Source organism: Acinonyx jubatus, chromosome C2, assembly GCF_027475565.1.
Source record: "Acinonyx jubatus isolate Ajub_Pintada_27869175 chromosome C2, VMU_Ajub_asm_v1.0, whole genome shotgun sequence".
Classification (NCBI taxonomy): Eukaryota; Metazoa; Chordata; class Mammalia; order Carnivora; family Felidae; genus Acinonyx; species Acinonyx jubatus.
The window spans coordinates 39,307,733-39,333,237 of record NC_069384.1 but is presented as its reverse complement, the minus strand read 5'-3'; the positions used below and the strand labels follow the sequence as shown (position 1 = coordinate 39,333,237).

The window sequence follows — 25,505 nt, the reverse complement described above, 5'->3', positions numbered from 1 at the left end:
AACAATTAGGAAATATCTTTGCAAAATAATGATATCAGTTTGACATATCATTTCAGGTAATTATTCAATGTTGACCAGATGCTGTAACTGGCAAAATAAAGATTGGTATTGTCTTTCTGGGAAGAGTTTGGTAGTATAAACCAAAAGCCTTATAAACGTTAATACTCTGAGATTCAGAAAAGTAGACAAAAATAACATAGAAACATTTATCAAAGGATTATCAAATACAAATTTTATAACAGTCTTATTGACCAATGTAAGAATGGTTCAATAAATTAAGATGGATATTATTTAATATTGATGTTATGCAGTATTTTTTTTTAGTGTTTATTTTTGAGAGATACAGAGACAGAATGCGAGTGGGTTAGGGGCAGAGAGAGAGGGAGACACAGAATCTGAAGCAGGCTCCAGGCTCTGAGCTGTCAGCACAGAGCCTGACGCGGGGCTCAAACTCACAAGCTGTGAGATCATGACCTGGGCCGAAGTTGGACACTCAACCCACTGAGCCATCCAGGAGCTCCAATGTTATGCAGTATTAACACCATTTAAAAAAAAAGACTTCAGAGAAGACTTAAGGTCATGCGTATGTCATACTAGTATGTCATACTAGTATGTTTTTTAAAAGCAGAATAAGGTTCAAAATTACACATATAATAGGATTAACTACTATAAGATATGGAAAAATATAGGAAAGAAACATACCATATTAACAGTAACTATATCTGTGAGATGTGATAATAGATTTTTCATAAATTTCATTCCTTTGTATTCCCTATATTTCTACTACAACATGCAATTAGTTTATAGTCAAAAAGAAGAAAACTAAGTATTAAGTAACTCTGGGAAGGAAAAGAAAAAAACAACAGAAGAGCTCCATTATCTCTACCTCCAATAAAACCACACATCTTCTACAGTATGAAAGAATCAACACAACTCTGAAACTATCAAATTCATATCAGGAAGAGCTATTTTATTCACAAGTTGGTTTTGCTGCACTAATCAATAAAGTAAAACTGCTGTGGCCAATATGGCATAGAAATATGGCATATCATATTTTATATTTTTCCTTCCACTAAAGTTGGATAGAATTTTGAGCCTTATACATTGTCAATTTAAAAATGCATTAGGAGTGCCTGGGTGGCTTAGTCGGTTAAGCGTCCAACTTCAGCTCAGGTCATGATCTCACGGTTTGTGAGTTTGAGCTGAGTTTGAGCCCCCCAGACCCCCATCAAGCTTTGTGCTGACAGCTCAGAGCCTGGAGCCTGCTTCAGATTCTGTGTTTTACTCTTTTGCTCCTCCCCTGCTCTCTCTCTCTTAAAAACAAACATTTAAAAATTTTTTTAATTAAATAAAAATTATTAGAGTTACAATACAGACATCTATTCAGAAGGGTGCTATATCATTTTTTTCAACATTTGTCCTTTTATGGATTAGAATGTAAGGTTGCTAGTAAATAAACTTGGCTAACTCAAAGATGAAAAAACTGCAAATTTCATTATAAGTTATTAAACTTACTCATTTCTTCAGTCATTTCCATTTTCATGTTCTCCTTCTGGAAGTTCTGCATTGTTTGTAACGTCTTTTGTGGATCCATCTTCTTGTTAACTGCTTGCATTGTCTTTAAATATATGAAAAGATTCGTGTTGGCTACATAATTGGAAAAATTTTACTATGAAATAAGTTCAAAGGGAACACATCAAATTAGATACAGAGTTTCTAAAAATATACATTCTGTCATCATCAAATATAAGAGTACAAAGTATTCTAGAAAAAAATGAAATATTTGGATACCATCTGCTTAACTGTTGTATAATAAAGACCAGGTGAAAAACTCATATGAACAGTAGGCAAAATAAATAAATAAATAAGTAAGTAAATAAATAAATAAATAAAATAATTAAAAAACATTGTCAGCAACAACAAAAAATCCAATGCTATTCAAATGGGAAAACTACATTTGCCTATTATGTGCCAAGCAGTTAATGTCTAAATTGAAAATAATTGTAATTTAAATTTTACAAAATTTGTCACTTAGCTTTTGATGTCTAAATGAAAAAGGATACACAGCATGAATACTTAAACCGTTAACATATTTTAAATCACGGTTTGGAGAAATGAACAGAACGAGTTTTGCAAAAAAATGTGAAAAGAATTCTTACATTTTATATTCACAAGTTATTTCATTAAAAGAGATTAATGCTATCTAGTATGGGCAAATATTTTATTCATATGTATTTACATATTTACATATGTAGTACACAGTTAGTTCAGTATTGAAAGATACTATACGATATAAAACACATCAGTTTCAAAGATACCAAGCAGTCTTTTCTCAATCTGTATGTAATGCTGCAGCCAAAGTAACTAGTAACACTGGATTTCCCCCATCCCCCTCCAGCGCATACCTCTCAAGTGGCTTTCCATTGCTCTTAGTAGTAAAAGCCAAATTCCAGAATTCTCTGAGACCAAACACCACCAAACTCTGCTGAACAAGCTAGTCTTATTTTGAACCGCTGCCCTCTAGCCACACTGATCTCACTTGTTATAAATGAAATTCTCTATTTATTGATGTAAATTATATTACTTGCAACTTAATACTAACAACAATGATGATAATGATGATAAAGCAGTAAATGCCTATATAGCCTTAACTATGTGCCAGGCCCTGTACCTAAAGCATAATTATTTATATATAACATTTAAAGTTAAAAGACATTTAGACCTAACAAATGTTTATATACTAGGCACCACCATTTTCCCTACACTATAAATGGAGAATGAAGGCACAGAAAGGCAAATTCACTTGCCACAAGTCCTAAAGCTACTGAATAGAAGTGAGATTTGAACTCAAGTAATCTGGTTCAAAATGTATGCTCCTAATCACTACACTGAACCACCTCTTCGAGTGAGCTGTTTTTGGAACAGACTGTCCATTTTAAGCCCCTGCCTGGTTTTGCTGTCTACTTCATCCCCATCATTTGTTAGAGTACCTACTCTAGGGTCTAAACAAGTATTTGCGGAATACATTTCTAAGATAATTAAGTGAAAATTCCAGTTCAGCCATCTCTGCATGGCAGGACCATATTCAGTACCTTCTCCTAACCTACTACCTGTAAAAGAAAAAACTGCAAAGTAGATGGTTTTCCCCTTATTACTGAAAGGTTACCCAGCTCAACTGTGTGATCATCACATATGATCTTTTCCCAAATTAGATGTTTAGTCCTGTCCACTTGTGAAAACAAAAAAGGAAAACGAAAAGTTTTTGCTCTTAACTGTGTATTTTTTACTGTAAAATGACAAAGATCCATCAAGAGTAAATTAACAGAACAAACTTACATTGAAATTTCCTCCATTTTTTTTAAGAACATAATGTGTCACTATATTTACGGCACCTGAGAAAGGCAAATTCTATTTTCGTGTGCTCTGTAATCTAAAAAACAATTATAGTTGCTCCTCATTATTTCTGGATTCCATATGTGTGGATATGCCTACTCACTAAATTTATTTGTAACTGCAGACCAATACTCACAGTGCTTTTCTGTTCTTTGTGGACACACAGGGAACGGCAAAAAAATTGAGTTATCCAACATGGTTGTTTCCAGCTGAGGTCAAACAAGGTGACCTCTGCTTTCTTGTCTCAACTCTCATACTGTACACAAGTGTCCTTATTGTGGTCTATTTAGTGCCACATTTTTGTAACTTTTGTTGATGACTTTGCCATTTAAAATGGCCCCAACCATAGTACTAAAGTGTTGTGTAGTGCTCCTAAGTGTAGGAAGCTATAATGTGTTTGTGGAAAAATACATATTAGCTCTGATTAGGCATGAATTCAATGTTAATGAATCAATAATACTTATTAAATATGGAGTCCTTCAACAGAAACACACATTAAACAATGTTAGTGTATAAGCTGGTTGACAAAAATGTTGTCACCAAAGGCTCACAGGAACCTAACCTTGTATTTCCCCTAGGAACAATGATTCGATATTCACTAACTCAGTGTTCCCAACTACAGAACATTAACTACTTCAAGTAACAAGAATCCACTGTACATACCATTTTTCTAATATGAACCTCATACTTGCTCTTCCTCTGTGGCTTTCTTTTCTTTTGGTCTCCATATTCAAATACTCCTCCTTCCTTATATTTAACAACTAGTGATATTTTTCACACCTAGGTCTTCTAAAAGTCTTTCAGATCACTCAATTCAAAGATCTGAACAGTTCACTGAAATTTAGCACACGCTGATGTGTAGTGGGTAGTTTCCCCATTAGAAATAGTTTAACCTCCCTGCTCCTTACTCCCACCCCATCCTCAACTGAACAATAAAATCTGTGAGAGCAGCGCCTTTGTCTTAAAAGTCTTCTTATTCTTCACAGTACTTCATATACATCAAGGGGCTCATTATTTATTAAAAAATCAAAAAGCTCAAAGTCCTTTAAACTCCAGAGTGAAAACATTTATTTTTTTATACAAAGGGTGTAAGTTAAACATAATTTTCTGACAAAATTAACTGGTAAATCCTTCTGACAGAAATCACATGTCCTTCTGACATATACATGAAAATGGATCAAGAGGAAATTACTACTCAGAAGTAATCAAAACTTACAGCTTAATGAAATAACAAGACCAAAAATCTTCTGACAATTTAAGGGAAAAAGCAAATAATACTTTAAGTTGATTTAAAAAATTTAGAAGCTAAATGTGACCCTGGGACAATCAACATGTCCTAACAAAGAAATTTTATAGTAAAACAAATCAGTAAAGAATCTATGTACACCTGAATCTAATATAATATTGTAAGTTAACTATATTTCAATGAAAAAAATCTAGAAGTATTTATTTGGATTATCTAGTCTTATAACTTCTTTTACTAAATATTACACAGATTCTGTACCCCATATACATCAGGAGGTACTTTTAAATCTGATTTGAATACTGACATTTAAATATCTTAGATAAAATTACAAATGTATGGATATAAAGGTCCCCACTTACTTTTGCTGTAGTAGACATTGCTCCTGCCATCTTCATCTGGGAATTCATCACTTTTGTTTGTGTGGACATAGAAGTGACTTTAGAACTTACAGCAAAAGTTCTTGTTTTCTGTTTCCGTAGATGAACAAGCTGTTTCGCTAAAACTCTGCAAGCTTCTTTATTACCAATCTTAGCCATTTTCTTAATTTCTAATTCCTAAGAAAGGAAATAAAAACAGGGGGAAAAATCATTGATAGGTCGTTCCCAATGATTTATTTCAGAAGAAAAATCAAACACACATCATATACCCTTTTCTCCCTGATCACGAAGACAGGAAGAGGCGGTCATAAGGTCAGAGAAAAAGAGTAATTGGAGAGGGCAATTTATTCCATATGTTTACATGGGAAAGACAGAACTAGTACCTTCATCCACAAATACAAAGCAAGTCTACAAAATAGTATTCACAAAAAGCCCCAGAAGAAAAGGAAAAAGCTCAACCCAAAAGTCAGTAGGATAAAGAAAAACAAAAAACAAAAAACGAGTTGGTGGGACAGAGAAAAAAGCACAAGGGTAGATTTAAGGCTAATTATATAGACAATTACATTACGTAAGAAGGTTCATCCAACACCTTAATAAAAGGCAAGTTGTCATTTTAGATAAGAATATAAACCCAAATATATGCTATACCAAGAAACCAAATTTAATTACAAAAAACAAAGTAAACAAAAAACTAAGTAAAAGGATAGGAAATATACTCTATAATTATTTATTAAATTCTGAAAATCTGGAATGGCTACATTAATATCAGATTTAAAAAAACTTGAGAAAGGAATATCATAGGAAATAAAAAGGGGCATTTCATAATGATAAAGATATATTTCATAATATAAAGATACTAAACAATCCTATATGTGCATGCATCTAAGAACAGTGCTTCAACCTTGAAGCACAGGGGCGCCTGCGTGGCTTAGTCAGGTAAGTGTCCAACTTCAGCTCAGGTCATGATCTCACAGTTCAAGAGTGAGTTCAAGCCCCACATCGGGCCCTGTGCTGACAGCTCAGAGCCTGGAGCTTGCTTCGGATTCTGTGTCTCCGTCTCTTTCTGCCTCCCCCCTGCTCACGCTCTGTCTCTCTCTCAAAAATAAATAGACATTAAAAAAAAAATATGTGAAGCACAACTGAAAGAACTGAAAAGAGAAACAAATACACAATTAGTATGAGGAATATCAACAACTTCTCTCTTAAGTGCACTGCTATAATTGTTAGAACATGTGAACAGAGACTATGTAATGCTATAGACTTACAAAAACACTATCACCAACTTGACCTAAACAACATTTTTATTTTTAAAATAACAACAGCAGAACATTCTTTTTACAAGTGTACACTAAAAAAGAACAAAAATCACCAAAATATACCACATTTTGTATCAGAAAACAAGGCTCAATAAATTTACAAGGACTGAAATCATACAAAGTGTGTTCTCTAACCACATGAAATAAAACTGGAAATCTGGAAAACTGGAAGGAATATCATAAATAAGCAGAAATTAAACAACATGGTTCTAAATAAGTCATGGGTTGGAAAGATCTCAGGAGAAATAAGATAATATTTTGAACTGGGAACAAAAAGGAAAATGCAACATATCAAAATGTGTGGGCTATAGTTAAAACAGTTCTTAGAGGGAACTTTATAGCATTAAAGCTTATATTAGAAAAAAATGAATATCTCATAAGCTTCAAAATAGAGAAAGTAAAAAAAAAAGTAAAACACTAAGTAAACAAGTAAAAATATAAACAATAAAAAAAATCTAGATAATAGGAAATAAAAAACAATATAGAAAATTAATGAAATCAAAAGCCATTTTTTATAAGAGATTGACCTTTGGTACTGATAGACCATTAGCCAGATAGATGAGGGGAAAAGTGATACAAAGAGAGCATAAAAATTACAAAGATGAGGAATGCAAAGGGGGGCATCACTTCATATCCTAAAGATGTTAAAGGATAATATGGGAACATTATGAATAACACGTCATTACATTTTAACATTTAGTAAACATGGATCTTGACAGATGCTAACTCCCAAAGCTCATTTAAAAAGACAGATTATTGGGGCACCTGGGTGGCTCAGTCGGTTGAGCGTCCGACTTCAGCTCAGGTCATGATCTCACAGTTTGTGAGTTCGAGCCCCACGTCGGCCTCTGTGCTGACAGCTAGAAGCCTGGAGCCTGCTTCAGATTCTGTGTCTCCTCTCTCTGCCCCTCTCCCACTTGTGCTCTGTCTCTCTCTATCTCTCAAAAATAAATAAATGTAAAAAAAAAAAAATTAAAATAAAATAAAATAAAAAGATTATCTGATGATCCATTCTGTAGCTGTTTTTTCTAAAAACTGAACTGGTAGTTTAAGAACCTATCCACAAAGACAGCTTTACTGATGAATCTTCTCAAATATTTAAGGAAGAAATACACATTCTTCCAGTAAAGAAATAAGAGAAACCAACTCATGCTTTAAAGTCAGCATCACTCAGATGTCAAAACCAAATAAAGACACTGCATGAAAAGGTAACTACAAATCAGTATCTTTCACAAACACAGATACAAATATTCTTTACTTTTTCTTTGTGAGAGACAGAGGGATAACACATACAGGAGGGGCAGAAGAGGGGTAGGAGAGAGAGAATCTCAAGCAGGTTCCATATGCAACACAGGTTTGATCCCACAACCATGATATCACGACCTGAGTCAAAATGAAGAGTTGGACACTTAACTGACTGGGTCACCCAGCACCCCTAGATGCAAATACAGTAAAACCTTGGACTGCGAGTGTTCTGCAAGACAAGCAAACATCTCTAATAATTTTTAACTTGATAAACAAGCGATGTCTTGCAATATGAGTAGTGTGTGATGCTGAACGTCACATGATCACAACTGAGCCAATGGTTCTTCTCTCTCTCTCTCTCCATATCACTGTGGAATTGTGAGTGATCGTCTCCCATGCTCAGATGCTCGATCTTAGACTGAGATGTTTGGCAGAAATTGGTGATTTTTCAGAATGTTGGAAGGTGCCCACAACTGGCACTAGTGTATTTTTTGTCACTTCAAAGCACCAATGGATGGTTTTTTGCTTTTCCAAACAAGAGTAAGCTTAGGAATGTTCTGCTTCATTCCAGGTCAGGCTGCCTTCATATAGAGACCCTTTCCCCTGCTGCCTTATTGTCAGTTACATTAAATACAGTATATGACAAAAGTTTATAAATACTGTACTGTAGTCAACATCTGTGTGAGTGTACCCCCACACAGGAAAAGGTTGAAAAAAAGGCGGTAAGATGAAGGAGATGATTATGGTGAAAGTTAAGGAAATTATCGAGAAGTACAAACAAGGGATGCAAGTGGCTGAAACTGCAAGATTTTATAAGAAATCTATGTCTGCATCTTGTCTGCAGTGAAGGAGGAGGAAAAGGCAGAGGAATCCCTCACTTCAAATGAGATTAGGGAGATGTGTAAAATTTGAGATATAGCGCAAAATTTTGTAGAAAAGCACCACCCAAATAAGGCTGTGGCAGTGCAAACAACAAATCTGTTTAACAACAGTGCAATGTCACACTTAACGTGAAATCCTCAAAAGGAAGCAAAAGCAAGTATCATTGGACAGGTTCTTTGTAAAGCTGCATGAAAAGAAAAAGATTCCATTGAGCCAATAGATAGTATTGATTGTTAGTGACAATGAAAGTTGTCCTACACAATAACCCTCCTCTCTCTGGTCTCTCACATACCAGCCACAAAGGTTTTCAAAGGTAAGTGCAGGCTAATTTGCTTATTTTCCTTTATATTTTGTATTTTCCTTATTATTTTGTATTGTATTACAATATTGTAATCATTTTTATATTAATATTTTGGGGTTGTGGAACGAATCATGTGAGTTTCCATTATTTCTTATGGGGCAACTTGCTTTGATATACAAGTGCTTTGGATTACAAGCATTTCTGGAATGAACTGTGCTCGCAAACCAAGGTTTTACTGTATTCTTAACAAATTTCAGCTTACTGAAAATAGTACCTCAAAAAAACACGTCATTACCAATGTAACTTATCCCAGGAGCAAAAGCCTGATTTTAACTTTAATAAATCAATAAATGCAATTCACTAGGTTAACAGACTAAAGAAGAAAAACTGCATGACCATCATCTCAAAAGATGCAGAAGTGAACCTCCATGTTCACCTGATAACACAGTGAAACTTAATTCAATATGGTTCAGTGTCCTAAATGTAACAACTAAAACTATAATTCTTCTAGGAGAAAACAGAAGGGAAAATATTAGTGACTTTGGGTTAGAGAAAGATTTCTTAGGACACTAAAAGTACTAGTCATAGAAGAAGAAATTTCACTTGATTAAAATAAAAATCTTCTGTTCCACAAAAGACACTATTCAGAAAATAAAAGAGGCAAGGCCAATAACTGGAGAAGATATTTACCAAATATATATTTAATAAAGTACTTATATTTGAAATATATAAAAAGCTCTTACAAATAAACAAAAGGAAACAACATGATGAAAAAAATGGGTAAAATATTTCAATAGACACTTTTGGCAAAAAGATATGTAAATGGCAAACAGGCATATGAAAAGATGCTGAACGTCATTAGCAATAAGTGAAATGCAATTTAAAATGACCATCTACTATACACCACTAGAATGACTAATATGTAAAGAGTGTTGACTCCAACTATTAGCCAGGTTGTGGAACAACTTTACTTTCATATCTAGCTGGTGGGAACAGAAAACATTACAGCTGATTTGAAAAATTGTCTAGTAGTTTCTTACACAGTTAAACATACATTTACCCCATAATCTAGCAATCCCAATCCTAGAGATATATCCAAGAGAAACGAAAATATATGTTCACACAAAGACTCCAATTGTATCTTAATAGCAACTTCATTCAAAATAGCCCAAACCTGGAAATAACCCAAATATCCACTGGCTGCTGAACAGATAAATAAACTATGAAAAAACACCCATACAATAAAGTAATATTCATCAATTAAAAAATTAATACTGATTATATAACATTGATTAATCTCAAAATAATTATGACTGAAGGAAACCACGTTAAAAAAAAGTATTCATAGGGGCGCCTGGGTGACTCAGTTAGTTAAGCATCCAACTTCGGCTCAGGTCATGATCTCACGGTTTGTGGGTCCGAGCCCTGCCATCGGGCTCTGTGCTGCCAGCTCAGGGCGTGGAGCCTGCTTCAGATTCTGTCTCCCTTTCTCTCTGCCCCTCCCCCACTGTGCTCTGTCTCTCAAAGGTGAATAAATGTTAAAAAAAAAAATTTAAAGTATTCATATTATATGATTTCATTTATATAAAGTCTAGAAAATGTAAACTAACCTACAGTGACAGATCAGTATTTACTGCAAAGGAGGGTGTCAGGGAGGGATGGATAGGTAAAAGTAATTGCGAAGGGAATAAGGAAACTTTTCCGGATGGTGGGGATGTTCATTATTATCTTGATTGTAGTAAAGGTTTCAGCATATATATATATATATATATATATATATATGCTGAAATGTATCAAATTATATGCTTTAAATAATGGAGTTTACTGCATGTCAATAATACGTCAATCATGCTGTTTAAATGATTTAAAGCAACATATAAAAACATAACATAAAAATATTTAAAGACAAGCAAGACAGTCTATTTAAAAAAAAGGACATTCATTATCACAGACATAATGATCACTAAAACATCAAGTAAGATATCTGTGAGTTAACATAATTATTTCCTGTAACTTTTTGTTATTCAGGACCATTTAATCTTTGTTGTTAACTGACAATAAAGTAGCTGTGTTTTGAGAAATATTTCCTCCTGGGCATTCATGACTTCTACAAACTGAAGAATAATTTGATTTTATAATCAGCAGAATACACAGAATCCTGATAAAAGTCAGCAGAATGACACAATAAATGAAGGTAAGCAGAAAATTCAGGAAGACATAAAATGCCATTTCTTAGTAAATCACTTACCACCTGCCATGTGTCTTTTTCTTAGCTAATTATTCTAACACTAATTTCCAAATTTGTTTGAAAAGTTAAGCTGAAATTTAATGTTCTACTTACCAGCTGTTTTTCTTGTTTCTCTAAAGCTGCTCGATCTCTGATTATAGCCCTCTGCGTACCTCGTAATTCTCGATTCTGTTCCTTTATTACATCTAAGAGAATCACAACAGAAACTTAAATGTAATTTTCTTCAATACCATTTAAAATATCAGACTTGGAGACTTTATTAAAAAAAAAGAAACCATGTTTTACTAGATGTTAATTTTTTTTATTCAATATAGTACATATATATAAAGTCAAATATATTAAAACTTGGACCATAAATATTAAAGAACTACAAAAGATAACTGCAGATATGCTATAGTATCCAAAAGTGTATATACATCACAATAAAAGATTCCCTTAGAGAACTGATACTATACAATGTTTTATATAGCACATAAATATGTCACAAACACATTCTTCATCTCTTCTTACCCCAGTATTATATGAAATTCGAGGAAGGAAGACAGGTCACTAAGTCATCATATCATCATAACAGAGTGAAATAGTAGACCTTCCAATGAGGCAGACCTGGATTTGAATCCTCCCTCTGCCACCTGATCATTATATGATGATATCTTGGGAAAGTTAGTTAATATTCTAAACCTCAGGTTGCTTATTCATAAAATAAGGATAATTGTTAAGGAGTAAATAACACACAATGTCCTGATACACTATTAAAGTTCCACTCAATCTTGAAGTTTTTCTAATTTATTCATTTGGATCCATCAGGTCCCATCTTTTGAAGAATTAAAGTGCTAGTCTAGGTCCAAGGGACTATAATTTGGGTTAGCTGTTACTAAATAGTAATTTCTTCAAAAATCACAGATATTGATGGTAATTCTTGCCAAAACTGATCTTTCATTACCAGGAACTTTGCGAAGTGTTGTACATATATTATGCAATATAATATCGACAATAATGCTATGGAGTTGATTTTTCTATTATTTTAATTTAAATTTTTTTTTAACATTTATTCATTTTTGAGAGACAGAGAAAGAGTGTGAGTGGGGGAGGGGCAGACAGAGGCGAGAGAGGGAGACACAGCATCCAAAGCAGGCTCCAGGCTCCAAGCTGTTAGCACACAGCCCGAGGCGGGGCTCGAACTCATGAACCCAAGAGATCATGACCTGAGCAGAAGTCGCGAGGGCTCTTAAATGACCGAGCCACCTAGGGGCCCCTTATTTTACATTTAAAGAAAACTGAGAGTTGGGAAGTTTCAATAACTTGCCCAAGGTCACAAGATAGTATGCAGTAATGCCAGATTTGGATCCAAGTGTTCTGTCTCCTGAATCAGTAATCTTAATCACTTCACTAGAGTACCTTTCTAGTCAAGAAGTAGATTTAAAAACAATGGTAACAGAAAGAATAGTCTCTTTATCAAATGGCATTGGGACAATAGGATGTCTACATGAAAAAGAATGAAATTGGGCCCCTACCTCACAATGTATATGAAAATTAACTAAAAAAAGATTAATGACCCAAACGTAAGAACTGAAATTACATAATTCTTAGAAGAATACATAGGAGTAAATCTGCATGATCTAGGACTTAGCAATAGATTCTTAGATATGACACTAAAAGCAGGAAGAACAAAAGAAAAAAAAAGATAAATTGGACTTTGTTAAAATTAAAGGCTGTGCACCAAAGGAAAGACATCCCACAGAAAAGGAAAAAATATATACAAACTATATATACATATATATATGTACATATATATGTGTACATATATATGTATATATATACACACACATACACACAAATTATTAATATATAGAGTCTAGTATTCAGAATATATAAATAACTCTTAAAATACCAAAACAAGACTACACACACACGCACACACATATATGTCAAGAGTCTAGTATCCAGAATATATAAATAACTCTTAAAACTCAAAAACAAGACAATCAAATTAAAAATGGTTGAAGGACCTGAATAGACACTTATACAAAGGAGATACAGAAATGGACAATAAACACAAAAAGAAGATGCTCAACACCATTAGTCATAAGGGAAATGAGAGACATTTCACATCCACCAGAATGGCTATAATCAAAATCAAAAAAGGAAAATAACAAGTGTTATGAGAATGTGAAGACTGGTACCCTTATATATTTATTGGTGGTAAGAATGTAAACTGTTTCAGCCACTGTGGATAAAAATTTGGTGGTTCCTTAACAAGTTAAACATAAAATTACCATATGATCTTACCAACTCCACTTCTAGGTATGAGAGCTGGAGTATAATAAGAAATGAAGTCCTGATACATACTACAACATGAATAAACCATTAATATATTATACTAAGTGAAAGATGCCAGATACAAATGGTAACACTTTATGATTATACTCAGATGAGATATCAGAATAGATTGATCATAGGGGCGCTTGGGTGGCTCAGTCGGTTAAGTGTCCGACTTCGGTTCAGGTCATGATCTCACAGCTCCTGGGTTCAAGCCCCGTGTCGGGTTCTGTGCTGTCAGCTCAGAACCTGGAGCCTGCTTTGGATTCTGTGTCTCCCTCTCTCTCTGCCCCTCCCCTGCTCATGCTCTGTCTCTGTGCCTCAAAAATGAATAAACGTTAAAAAAAAAAAATTTAAAAAAAAAGAAAAAATAGACAAATCACAAAGACAGAAAGCAGACTGGTATTTGCCAGGGGATGGGGAGAGAGAATGCGGAGTCACTGCTTATCATGTACAGGATTTTAGTGTGAGGTGATGAAATGTTTTAGAACTAGAGATGGTGGTTACACCCCATCGTGAAAGTACTAATGCCACTGAACTGCTGTTCACTTTACAATGGTTAACATTATGTGAATTTCACCTCAAATAAAACGACAGAGCCAACACTCGTTATCCTTTTACTGATGGAACACCAAACTTATACATTTCTGTGTATAATGTATAACTTTACTCATAATAAAAACAACTATGGTCACCTGGGTGGCTCAGTTGGTTAAGTGCCCGCTCTTGATCTCAGCTCAGGTCATTATCTCATGGTTTGTGAGCTGAGTCTCACATCAGGCTCTGCGCTGATAGCGTGCAGCTTGCTTGAGATTCTCTCTCCCCATCTCTCTGCCTCTCTGCCCCTAATAGTTGAATAGGTTTCTTTGCTCCAAGGCCTCTAAGACTATTTAGTATATGAATATGCAGTCAATTCTTAAGTGGAGAACATATTATAGATTATTTCCTACATTTGTTAAGTCCAGAATTCCTTTTAAGAATCTCTATTAACATTTCCTAGATGTTAATGTTCCATGGAGCACTGGTTGGGATTCTGTTCTAAAATAACACAATTTATTAGTTTCCTACGGCTGCTATAACAAATACCACAGACTGGGTAGCTTAAAAAACAGGAAACTAATTTTCTCACAGTTCTGGAAGCTGAAAGTCCACGGTCAAGGTATTGGCAGGTATGATTTTTCCTGAGGTCTCTCTCTTTAGCCTGCAGATGTCTGCCTTCTTTGCTGTGTTCTCATATGGCCTTTTCTCTGTGTGTGTCCATCCCTGGTACCTCTTTCTCTTCTTATAAGGTCACCCTCGCCCTGAATTAGGGCCACATCTTCATAACCTTTTAACCTCAATTACCTCTTTACAACCCTATCTCCAAATACAGTCACATTAGGGGTTAGGACTTAGCACGAATTTTGCAGGGGTGCCTGGGTGGCTCAGTCAGTTAAGCATCCAACTCTTGATTTCAGCTCAGGTCATGATCTCATGGTTCATGGGATCAAGCCCAAGTCCATGCTGTGCTGCCTGAAGCCTGTTTAGAATTCTCTCTCTCCTTCTTTCTCTGCCCCTCCCCTACTTGCACTTTTTCTCTCTCCCCACCCTCCCCCCCACCCTTCCCCAGCTTACTAGCTCACATGTGTTCTCTCTCTCCCTCTCAAAATGAAGAAACTTAAAAACAAAAAACAAAAAAACATGAATTTTGTGGGCATACAATTCAGTCCACAGCACACAATCTTTCGTCTGACAGGTGCAGACAGACACTAAGTGGCAAAGCTCTTATTTCCCTATCTTTAAAAGCAATCACGAGCCTTTTCATCCTCAACACTCAAATACTCCTAATTTTCTTCTTTTGAACTTAGCACCCTATCTTGCCAAAGCCAACGAATTGGTATAAAAACATTCACCACTTACCCTACTATTTCAACAGAAAATATGTTCTAAATTTAAAACTATGAAATTACAAATAAACTTTTGGAGTATAACATCTTTGTGTACTGAAAAGTCCCTAAACTCAACTAATATAAAATGAAATGGTAATACTGAGATAGTGATGAAAGTCTTCTAAAGCCACAAGAGTACAGAGATGAAAGAGAAGCCACCATATTGACAAATTAAATTGTGGCCGGATAACTGACACAGATGCAAAGCAACTGCTGAAAGCCTTGATGGAGAAGATCTAGAATTCTATCAATGTATACTTTTTCATTATTAGGGTGATATAATAAAAAGCATATATTTGATCTTTGTCTGGAGTTCCTGGCACAGAGCTCCTAAAACCCTTAGTGAGCTTCCTTAGTGATAGCAATATCTTTTAACTCAAGAAAGGGGACCCCTAGATAGCTCCTGGAGGGGACTGGTCACCAGAAAGACCAAATACTTGATTAGAGAATGGGAAGTTCAGCCCCAGCCCTCTGACCTCAGGAGAAGGGAGTGGGGCTGAAGACTAGGTTATAAAAAACTCTTGAACAAAGAGATTAGGAGAGCTGCTGGGTTGGTGAACACACTGATACGCTGGGAGGGCAGCATGCCCCAAAAAAAGGGCAGGGAAGATCTTGTGCCACTTACAGTCCCCAAAACTTTGCTTCCATTTGGCTGTTCCTAGGTAAAGCACTTTTCTTAGTTCTACGACTTGTTCTAGCAAATTATCACACTGTGGAAAGAGTTATGAGGACTCTAGAATTTGTAGCTGGTTAGTCAGAAGTATTGGTGGCAACCTGGGACTTGTGACTGGCATCTAAAATGAGGACAGTCTTGTAGGACTGAGCCTTGAACCAGTGGGCTCTGTGCTAACTCCAGCGAGTGTTAAGACTGATCAACTTTTTGGAGACACCCCATTGGTATCAGAGAACCATAGAGTAGAAAATAGATATAGCTATCTCTGTTGGCAAAACACATTATTATGACAGGAAATTTTACCAAAACATATAACTTAATCAAAACAGTTTTACTTCAATTTTATGTATCTATGTGTACCATAACTGTCACTGTATATTAGAGAAAGAAAAATAAAGAAAATTAACTACTGCATATTCCATAGCCTCATATCATAGTTAATACACCTATTAATATTTAAACAGTTCTAAGCTATAAACTGAGAACATCTAATGTTGCATACTAAAATATAGTCATAACACTTTAAACCATATTATCATGAGAAAAAGATAGTAAAACATTTTCTTCATATGAGATGATAGGCATATCCTATAAAACTTATCCTTTACCTTTTAGAAAAAAAAAAAAAAAAAAAAAAAAAAAAAAAAACTCCTAAACCCACATTTAATGATTTGGTCTTCTAGATAATTGAGAAGGAATAATTTGAATATGGTTCTGAGAAACTTATAATGTTTTTTTAGGCCAAGTTTATTTCCCATTCTATTTATTTTTTGGTAGGTCTAATTTCCTCCCAAGCTCTTTCAGAGCAAGGAACACAAGTATTTTATTTATTTATCTATTTGTATCCTGACTGCACTTTATGCCAACTACTGTCCCAATATAGTATAGTTAGCAGTGACCTAAGGGAGTACAAAGATATTTGAAATATAAAAGAATGTGCCTCATAGGCATAGTTAACACATTCCTTTAAGATGTATAATAAACTCTATCTGTTACCAAGAAAGATGGTTGATAATTTAACAATAACAAAACTATGATAGATCTTTTACCAAACTATGATAGATCTCTTTGTACGGTGGAAAAATAGAGCACTGACATAACCAGATATTTCCCTTACAATTTCCTACTGCCTCTTTTCATTCTGAGTCAAGACAATAATAGAAACATGTACTGGGTGTTGCTGACATCTAGGAGATGGAGCAGCGCTGGACTCCTGTCCATAGTGTGCTTCCTTCTCCAGGCAAAAACAAACAGTCCCAGTTTTTAGATTCCAGCACTTCATCTGCCTTGTGGGGTTGTTGTGAAGCACTTCTTAACAGGTAGTAATAAAAAACTTCCACGTTGTTAAAATGGCAATGCTACATGGCTGTGACTACGGTATGTTCTCTTTGTGGTATGTTCTGAGAGATAAAAAGGGTCTGGAGCCACCCCACCCATCACCCTTTTTACCCACCCATACCCAGCACAACACTTAGAGAAGGCCACCCAAGTCAATTCCACTGTAGGTATTAAAAGCTTATCTCAAGCCTTTCAGACTCTTTTTTACTGAATGAAATATACATGTATGCACTAGAATGATCACAGACTTAAATTCTGGGCTCAAGATACCGACAGAAAAGGTCATTCGGCTCTTTTCGGTTCTGAGTCAATAAGGTGTATCTGCTTACAGAAAAAAAAGTCGAAAATAAAAACAAAACAAAAGGGGTCTCCATAATGTAGTCCAGCCTAGTTTACTAGAATTCTCTACTGGGATTTGAGTCCAGGCCCCAACTTGAATTACGACTGTCCTTCCAGATCCTGCTTATTTATATACAATTTATACATTTCAGGATTAAAGCAAAAAAAAAAAACAAACAAACAAAAAAAAACTTTAAATACAGGCATTCATTAATTTGTGAGTTATATTTTAAACATGTTTAAAGTGCCCTTCTTCTGGGGAGAAGGAGGGAGCCTATCTCAAGTTTACAGGGTAGTTGAGAATTATTGCCCTAGGAGCCCCGAGGCACAACATGCAGATGTTTTCCATTCAGTGGGATTCAAGTTGGTCTACTGGACAGCATCCTCCCTACCGTATACAGGATTTGTGCTTTACTACAAGGTCATGTTTACTATAAGGTCATAACAAAATCTTAATCTAATACACCATATTTTCTGCTTTAAATGTATTTCTTTAAAGAAAAAAAATAGTTTTGATCTAAGCAATTTTATTGCCTATCAGTCATCCTAAATTTAGCCATCACATGGATTGAAATAGGAGCACAAAATGTTCCCACATCCTGCTTTACCATTTTTACTAACTTGCTCTGGAGATCAAGAGCTGAGACGAGAGGGCACATCCACTTTAGATCTCATCTACCATCTCTGCAGCAGCTGTGAGTGAAGTGGTGCTGGGCCTGCGGCCCTGGTATAGCAGGGTAATGGGCATTAGATACACCCTAATCATGACTGAACAGAAGAACCACCAGTGTAAAGGAGGTGTGGTGGAGCACACCCAACAATAAAGAGGAAAGTAGTCCTGGCTATGCAGGGATGTACCACCTTCTTGGGTTGATGAGGAGAAAATAACTGCAAAAATGCTACAAACTCAAAAGTTAAGGGATAAGAAAGAAATGTTAAAGGTCAGTTCCTGGAAATGCTGGCTCTGGGAACCAAATTTACTGGGAGGCAGAAGGAAAACGACAATGAGGGACTGGGTAGGGAGGAATCAGAATTCGACATGCAAGCAAATCTGTTTCTTAGGCTTTGGAAATGGTAAACCAAAAAAATCAGGGAGGAATGGTATCAGTTTAATTAACCAGTTTTGATACATAGTAAAGAAAAAATAAGAACAAAAAATAAAACAGAAAACAACTATGGGAAAGAGAAAGGACTGTGGAGGATTGTGCTAACAGATTTCTTCTACATTTGGTCCAGGGAGCCAAGGATCTATTTAAAAACTAGGTTGAAGTTGAAACTCTCAGCAGGTCTTTCTTGGAAGGAAGAGTTGGAATATTAAAGAGAAAATAGGAGGGGTACCTGGTGGTTCAGTCAGTTGGATGATCAACTCTTGATTTTGGCTCAGGTCATGATTTCAAGGTTCCTGGGATTGAGCCCTGCATCTGGTTGACAGCCCACTTGGGATTCTCTCTCTCTCTCTCTCTCTCTCTCTCTGCCCCCCTCTCCTACTCATGCTCTCTCTCTATAAATGAACAAATAAACTTAAAGAGAAAACAGGAGAGTCTAGCCCTATGGTAGCATAAAAGGAATGCTTCCCCACCCCCCGCCCCCAGTAAACTCTCAACTCACTCAGCCCTGAGAAATTCATTCATATTAATTTATTATTAGTAAAATATCAGTGTTTTTCAAAGGCTGAAGGAAGGTTTTCAGATGGGCTATGTGTCAGTAGATCTTTAGGTCTCAATTGGTCCTCAAAGACACAGGCTTCGGTACCATTATCAATAACAGCTTCAGTTCAGAAAATTGTGAAAGAGCATTTTCTTGCTTTAGGCAAGTGAGGGAATGACCAGGAAAGCTCCTATGAAAGGGAAGTTTTACAGACTTAATGGACTTGGAAGGTAGAAAACAGTAGCATGAAAAGAAATACTAGTCTTTGGGGTCATGCTAGGGATGGAGAAATACAAGAGGAAGACATGTTCCTACAGAAATAACCATACTACAAGTATGGAGAACATTTACTGAGAAAAATGCTCAGAAGAGAGTACTGTGCTCCTGAATCCTATGTTCAGTTATTTTTCTTTGTTGTGCCAAGAACATAGGGGCCAAACAGAAAGTAAAATTTGAGTTTTTAAATATCCAGAACAACAAGCACTAAGGGAACACACAGCATACTAGGAAAGATCTAGGTATTATAGACAGCACCAGAAGGATCTACCTTATTTGGTAGAAAGCAGAAAAGTTCTGGATAGAATTCAGTTTATATAGATGGTGGGTTTTATTTTCTCTTAAGATATCACAAATGTGGCATCACAACCTACCTTTTGACAGGAGATTCATCCCAAGTTAGTCAAAATGTCACAGATTCTGAACTCTGGACTATTAGCGTACATGGATACAATCCCAATAAGGTAAAAACCAAGAAGCTGCCTCCTCTTGTCAGTAGGGTTCCTCAATTACGTCTGAACTTGTAGGTGGGTGACAATGGTAAATGGATGTAGACTACAGTAAGCTCTGGATTTTGGAAACACTACTTTTGGTTAGTAAATACTGTTATTTTGAAAATGTGTCTCTAAATTTAATCTGCTACAGAGATACTTCCATGTATTCTGAAGTCTCTGCTACCTTGCATATATGGAAAGTAGGAAACACTCAGAAAAAGCATGATCCAACTTTGGAAGGACATAAGGATCTACTCTAGTTCCAATGAATGCAGGTCAGGAAGCAGAGATTTAAAAAAATGAGAATACAGGAGTGAGGTACTTAACGTAGTCTGAGATGGCTTCAGAGAAAAGTTCTCGGGGAAGAAAAACACCCAAGACAGTGCAGGTTAGCCAGAGAAAGGAAAAAGAGGATCCTATGCATAAGGACATCATAAGCAAAAATACGTCAGAGTGAGAAAGAGTATTTATGGTATGTTCTGACAAATATAAGAACAATACTGCTGGACAGTAAAATGTTCAGAGTTATGACAAGAAAGACAAGGGCCAAATCAAGGAGGACCATATATGCCTTATCAAAGAGCTCTCACTGATCCTGTTGGTACCAGTGATATAAAAAAGGAGTTCACACTGGGGAGTAGCATAGTCTGATTCGGATTTCAGGTGGATCAAATCACAAGGCAACTCTGTAGATAAACAATTAAAGAGCTATGAAGTTATAGAGAAGAAAAGCAGAAAGGTGATGTAATAAAGTACAAGGTAAATGGGATCTGAATTAGAGCAGAAGTTGCAGGCACACAGTGAAAAATCATGTGTGTCAAATATTTAAGAGACAAAAGGAGCAAAACTTAGTAATAATTAAAGGTAGGAGGCAAAATCAGGACCTGGCAACACTGGAGGAGGAGACTCAGGAAAGGAACTGACTTCAAGGAGATGGTGATGAATTGTTTGGAGTCCCTTTAATTTCAGGTACTTTGAGACATCTAGGTGGAGATACTCAGTAAGTCGTTGGTCTAAAACTTAGAAAAATATAACTAGAGATTCAAATTTGTGATCCATCAGCACTTAGGTAATAACTAAAATAATAGGAGTTTGGATAATATCATGCAGGGAGAGAGTGTACAATTAGCATAGTGGTAGCCCAAGATAGAACCAACAAGAACACTAACATTTAAGGACCAAGTTTAAAAAAAAAAAAAAATGAAGAAAGGAAAGAAGAGAGGGAGGGAGGAAGAAGGAAAAAAAAGAAAAGAAAAATGTGTAAGAAAAAAAAGAAAAAACAGTGGTCAGAGGAATTTGGGGAAAATATTAAGAGTTTCATGGAAGCCAAAAGAGAATTTCAATAAAGAAATTATTCAATAAAGAAATTATTCAATAAAGAAATGCAAAACGTAGACCCAAGAGATGATTTCTAAAAAATGGTCATTTGGCAGTCTAGGAGTCATTGATGATCTTAGCAAGATCTTATCACTTAAGATGTAAAGCAAACTGCTATAGAACGGGAGGGGGCGGGGGGAGTGTCTGAGAAATACAGGGGTGGAGATAGAAGACAACACTACTCCTTCAAGAAGTGTACGTGTAGAGCAGAAAGAGATTGGAAAATACTTCCTCAGAAATGCTGGCTCAAAGGAGAGTTAGCAAAAGGAGGCTGTTTCTAGTTCTAACACTGTTAAAAATAGAGTTCTACCAGTAATTCCAAGAGAAAAAGAGACTGATTCCCAGACAAAAGGTTATCATTACATGGTGCCTACTAAAAGTTGAGAATTCCATATACTAGCAAGAACAGCAAAATTAAATCGTGCCATAGGATCTCTAATAAGAAAATACCAATGATAATACTCAAGGGATGAGGTCCTGGTTTTGCCACTAAGTTGTGTGACCATGGGCAAATTACTTAGTCTTTTGTATCTCAATTTCCTCACCTATAAAGTGAGAATAATAATAATACTTAAAAGTTTTGTGAGAATTAAATAAGATGCTGTATACGAAATGCCAACACAATGCTGGCTTAAGAGTAGGACCTCAAATTTGTCTTTATTGAAGGTAACAGACAAAAATTATACACACCACACTCACACACACATAATGGCTTAAAGAATTTCACTTTTTAAAAGACACACTTAGTTGTCCATTTATGACAAATCCTCAATGCATCCTGATTTACAGATTCATAATTAGTTTCAATAAATAGGTCACTATTAGTCCACATAGGGGGGAAAAACACTGTACACACATTACCCTATGTATATACCTTAAAAATCAGTGAAAGGAAAACCAAATACTCAATTGTAATTTCAAGTTCAAAGGAATCTTTCTCTTCTATAGCACTGAGGTACAATTCTCATTAATTTCTGTAACAAAGTATACACTACAGAGACTTGTTCATCTTTCTGTCAAAAATGAATTAAACATAACTCTGAATAGTAATAAGTGCTGTAATGTTGTCTCCCTTTTTAATTTACAAGTGCAGTAGTCTTTAATGATATAGTATGCAACTCTTCCAGCCAATCCAAAGAGACAAAAAGATTCAATTATTCTCCAGATCTATAAGCAGTTACATATTTCCCTTATATATCAGAATTTCATTACTGCTGAAACAGATAAAAAGGCAGCATACAGCAAAAGATCTTATGATCAATAATCAACGAGTCCAAGGATCTGAGAGAAATGCATAAAAATACATTACATTTTATAATATATAGCCTCATTACTGCTAAGAAGAATGCTGTCACCTTTTAAACAAAACACCTTTTTAATAAAACAAGGAGTAAAAATATCAACAAAGCTCTATATCAAAGTAATGAAAGTACAAATATATAATTAAAAAGTCATTAAGTGATTTGAATTGACGTGATAATGTAAAAAAAAAAAACAAGTATGCAGTTATAGTAAGTAGTAGCAGTAGTTATAGTAAATGTGCATGGTGGGCAAATTTGCATTCAGAATTTCACATAAATCTTTAAATCAGTAGTATAGCGCCTGGCTAAAGTCCTTAAGACTTTATTTTCACAAATAAGTCTCTTTAGCAAAAAACATTATTTCTTGGATGAATTAACCCAACTGCAAATGAGTATACAGTTAAATACCCTCACTGCACATCCTCACTGTGTTTTTTTTTTATTCTGCTCTATATACTTCAAGTACAATACTCACTAGGCTGCCAAAAGCACCAAGAAGCACAGAAATGAGAATACAGAACTGATATTTTTGTCTTTGAAAATATTTGACAGGTATTAGGCAATTAAAGCTGTTTGGCCTTTAACATTAAAATGTTTTTTAAAAATCTAATTGGTAACATCACAGTAACAAAGGTATAACTCCTTTCCTCTGCTTAGTCAATTCTCACTGTATAAAACTGAAACAAAAAACCTTTTCTCCCCTGAAGTACTATACAATAACTGGAAACCACAATATTGGTGCTGAAAGAGTGTGTGTGTGGGGGGAGGGGGGCGGTGGGAAGTACCCCATTAAAGATTAGACAGCATTCTCAAATAAAATCCATCCTTCATAATTGTACTACATCCTATACCTACTTGGAATGTGTTCCAGGTACTGTAAATGGTACTTCTTAGTTACTAAAAAGTCCATAAATTGAAGAAAAAAAAATTTTTTTTTTACCCACTCAGGTTAAGCAAAAATGTATTATGCTGTGTGCTAAATGAGGGCTAAAATGACATTATGTGTTGAAGTGATGGGTAGAGTGGCAAAGTAAAAATGATGTCTTTGTTATCCTCACCAAAATAATGTTGTTGGCACTGGAACAGTCAATACAAAGGAAAGAAGGAGTTACCCCAGGTCTGGACTCAGCACCCTGTTTGTACCAATCACTGTCTAGCCACCACTGCTCCTTTTGTGGCAGTTAGACCCTTACAAAGAAGTGATTCTTTAGTTGAACCAGCAGCAACCTAGACTCAACATGTAATAGGAAACACGATTTTTAAATAGCTTGAATGAATTTGATTCCTGGTGGCAGTCAATGAAAATATCAAGAGTAACTAATCAGTGTTATATAAATATACATTACAGTAATTGCTAATAAACACCATTTTGTATATTTCTATACATTCACTTTTTTCCTCTTAAGGTGACGTGGAGCTAAATGTCCAAAACAATGCGAGTATCTTAAAATGGAAACTTCTATGCAGATAATACATATCACATCTCTTACTTTAGAGAGTAAAAGACAAGCAAAGGGAAGGAAAAATACATTATGAAAACTAAACCTAAGTAAGGCACATTCCTTAGGTTCCTTTTATATTTTTACTGGAGCCAGTAAAGCATTTGTTTCACATCTCTTTGATGGGATATTCTTAGGGCCAAACGACCCAGACCCAGGTTCATTTTGGAACTGGAGCCTGTTACACCATCCTCCAGCTCAGTACAGGTTTCCTGTTCATACGTCTGTAAATAGTACAGCTACAAACTGAAGAAGCAACAAACCAACAGATCAAACCAACACGGAACTGACCAAATCACAGTCTAACAGTTAAGGCCAGCTGAATCCTGTCTCCTTAAAATGCTCAACACCTCGCTAAAGGAAAAACCGGGCGGGGGTGGGGGTGGTGAAGCTGGTGTGTGTCGTGTTATCAGAGAGAAGCCAGACTGCCCAGGTGAGGTTGAGGTGTGGCGAGTCAGAAGAGATGAGGAAGCAGAGAAGTGACGCACGAGGGCGGTCACCTGTGGGGCCACTTGATCCAGCCCCGCCCCTAGGGACAGCAGAAAGAATCGTGGCCGGAAGCCCCCAAAACATGCCAGGGAAACGCCGAGCTGGGCCCCTTCGGCCCGGCCTGAACTCACCATCCACGGTTTTCTTCTTGAAGAGAGACGCCATGGTCGGAGACCGCGCCCAGGCTGCCCGGCTCGGCCCGGTCCGACCCGCGACTGGGAAAAGGCAGAACGGAAAGGACAGGCCCTTGGAGGGTTTGGGGTGGTGGAACGATGGGCAGGAGAAGAGGGAGGGGTCACCAGGCAGGACCCGCGGAGGGCGGGTAGCTGCGAAGCCTACCGCAGCCGAGTCACCCCCGAGCTCAGGTGACCGAGAACTAAGACACTTTTTGGAGAAGTCACTTCTAGGCGGCGCCTGCGCATTAGGCGCGCGCGCTTGCGCACTGGGGCGCCTGAAGCTGCTGCCTCTGCCCTCACCTCAGCTGCTGCCCGCTTTTCCCGCCGGCGGGGTCGCCGCGTGGCGTGTCAGGAGGGGGCTTGCGGTGGTATCAGAGCGCGGGAGACCGTGAGCGGTGCCGGGAACCTTCTGTGCCTGGGTTCCCTGCCGAATACAGAGAGAGATGAGCCTTAATTAGCACTTTCCTCCCTGCTTCGGGGGAAGCTGGAAGTGGGGCTCCCAGCGTTTTAGGACAAGTGTGGGTCGTCCCGGAACCAGTTGGTTTACGACCATCCCGTTGCTGTCAGTATTAGTACTCTCATAAGTGCAGGGGCTGGTTGCACTGCTGTGGTCCGTGCCCCAGCGGTGTTTGTCCCCGAAG

At 36.5% G+C, this 25,505-nt stretch overlaps 1 protein-coding gene across 1 annotated transcript in view; it reads right to left on the bottom strand.

Moving 5' to 3' along the window:
- The window catches only part of CHMP2B (charged multivesicular body protein 2B), a 28,923-nt gene extending 3,765 nt beyond the window's left edge, over positions 1 to 25,158 (bottom strand). The window contains exons 1-4 of the mRNA XM_015065960.3: positions 24,820 to 25,158; positions 11,102 to 11,193; positions 4,999 to 5,193; positions 1,516 to 1,618 (exon numbers count right to left, since the gene is read on the bottom strand). Coding sequence (XP_014921446.1) covers positions 1,516 to 1,618; positions 4,999 to 5,193; positions 11,102 to 11,193; positions 24,820 to 24,853 — 424 coding nt within the window. The 5' untranslated portion in view covers positions 24,854 to 25,158. The remainder of the gene's footprint in view (positions 1 to 1,515; positions 1,619 to 4,998; positions 5,194 to 11,101; positions 11,194 to 24,819) is intronic.
- Positions 25,159 to 25,505: the final 347 nt, after the last annotated feature.